Source organism: Cyprinodon variegatus, unplaced genomic scaffold (genome assembly GCF_000732505.1).
Source record: "Cyprinodon variegatus isolate N-32 unplaced genomic scaffold, C_variegatus-1.0 Scaffold148, whole genome shotgun sequence".
NCBI classification, from domain to species: domain Eukaryota; kingdom Metazoa; phylum Chordata; class Actinopteri; order Cyprinodontiformes; family Cyprinodontidae; genus Cyprinodon; species Cyprinodon variegatus.
In genome coordinates, this window is record NW_015150601.1 from 47,710 (window position 1) to 48,662 (window position 953).

Sequence of the window (953 nt, forward strand, 5' to 3'; positions counted from 1 at the left end):
TTCTAATGTTTGGGAAAAAAGTATTCAACTATTAGCTCCAGTTAAATCAACGGAGATCGATGGATTTCACTCAGTCTAAACTTCATTTTTATCTCATTGCATGGTAATCAGCCCTGTTCTCATCTGGACAGAGTGCGTTCCCCTTAGTTACAATAATGGAAAGTAGTCAGAGTCGGAACAAATTACAGACACTTTGGTTCAATAGTAACATGTTATGAATAAACCTTGAGAAAGAATCTGGTTTGTTATGAGAAGAAGTTATGTCTGGTCTAAAAACAGCCTCACACAGGGGAACTGTGTGGCCTTGCAGGTGAAAGAGGCTGAGTGAAAACTTTCATAGTGAGTAAATAGCATAAATTAATGTATGAAAATAATAGAAACTAAGTTTTCTGACCACATTTCATGTTTCAGCATGGTTTGCTGGAATTAGAACTTACTTTTGATCAGACCCTTTTTTTAAACCTATAATCGCAAACTAGGCAAATGATCACAGCATTAAAACACGCTAAACTTAATTATATATTGCAATTCACTGTTTGTAAACTTTGACATGTTATTTCTTAAGAAAGCAAAAACCAGGTTTTCATATTTATTTCTGGATGTTAAAGGTTAAAACCTCTGTAAGGCGTAGCTGAAAAATGCCTCTTTGATGTAAATCTGCATGCATATATGGGTCAGTTATCAAAAAAATAAGGAATGCATTTTTGCATATAAAGAAATAAGGTCTAGAATTTTAAATATTTCTCAGGAAAGTGATGAAAGCAAATTTTCTGTGTTTTTTCTCCATAGATTAATATAATAATGATTCCAGATAAGCATAAAAAGCAGATGTTTTAGGATGAAACCTGACCTCTGGTGTCTTTCTATGATCTGTCCCAGTGGGTCCCCTTCTATGGCACGGGTACCATGGGAAGTCTCCATGCTCTTCCTGCTTATGCTCCATCCTCCAGGGG

The 953-nt window shown here is 35.5% G+C and overlaps 1 protein-coding gene across 1 annotated transcript in view; it reads left to right on the top strand.

The window, feature by feature from the left end:
- The first annotated feature begins 892 nt into the window (after positions 1 to 892).
- LOC107086316 (insulin-like) overlaps positions 893 to 953 on the top strand; it is an 883-nt gene continuing 822 nt past the window's right edge. The window contains exon 1 of the mRNA XM_015377182.1: positions 893 to 953. Coding sequence (XP_015232668.1) covers positions 893 to 953 — 61 coding nt within the window.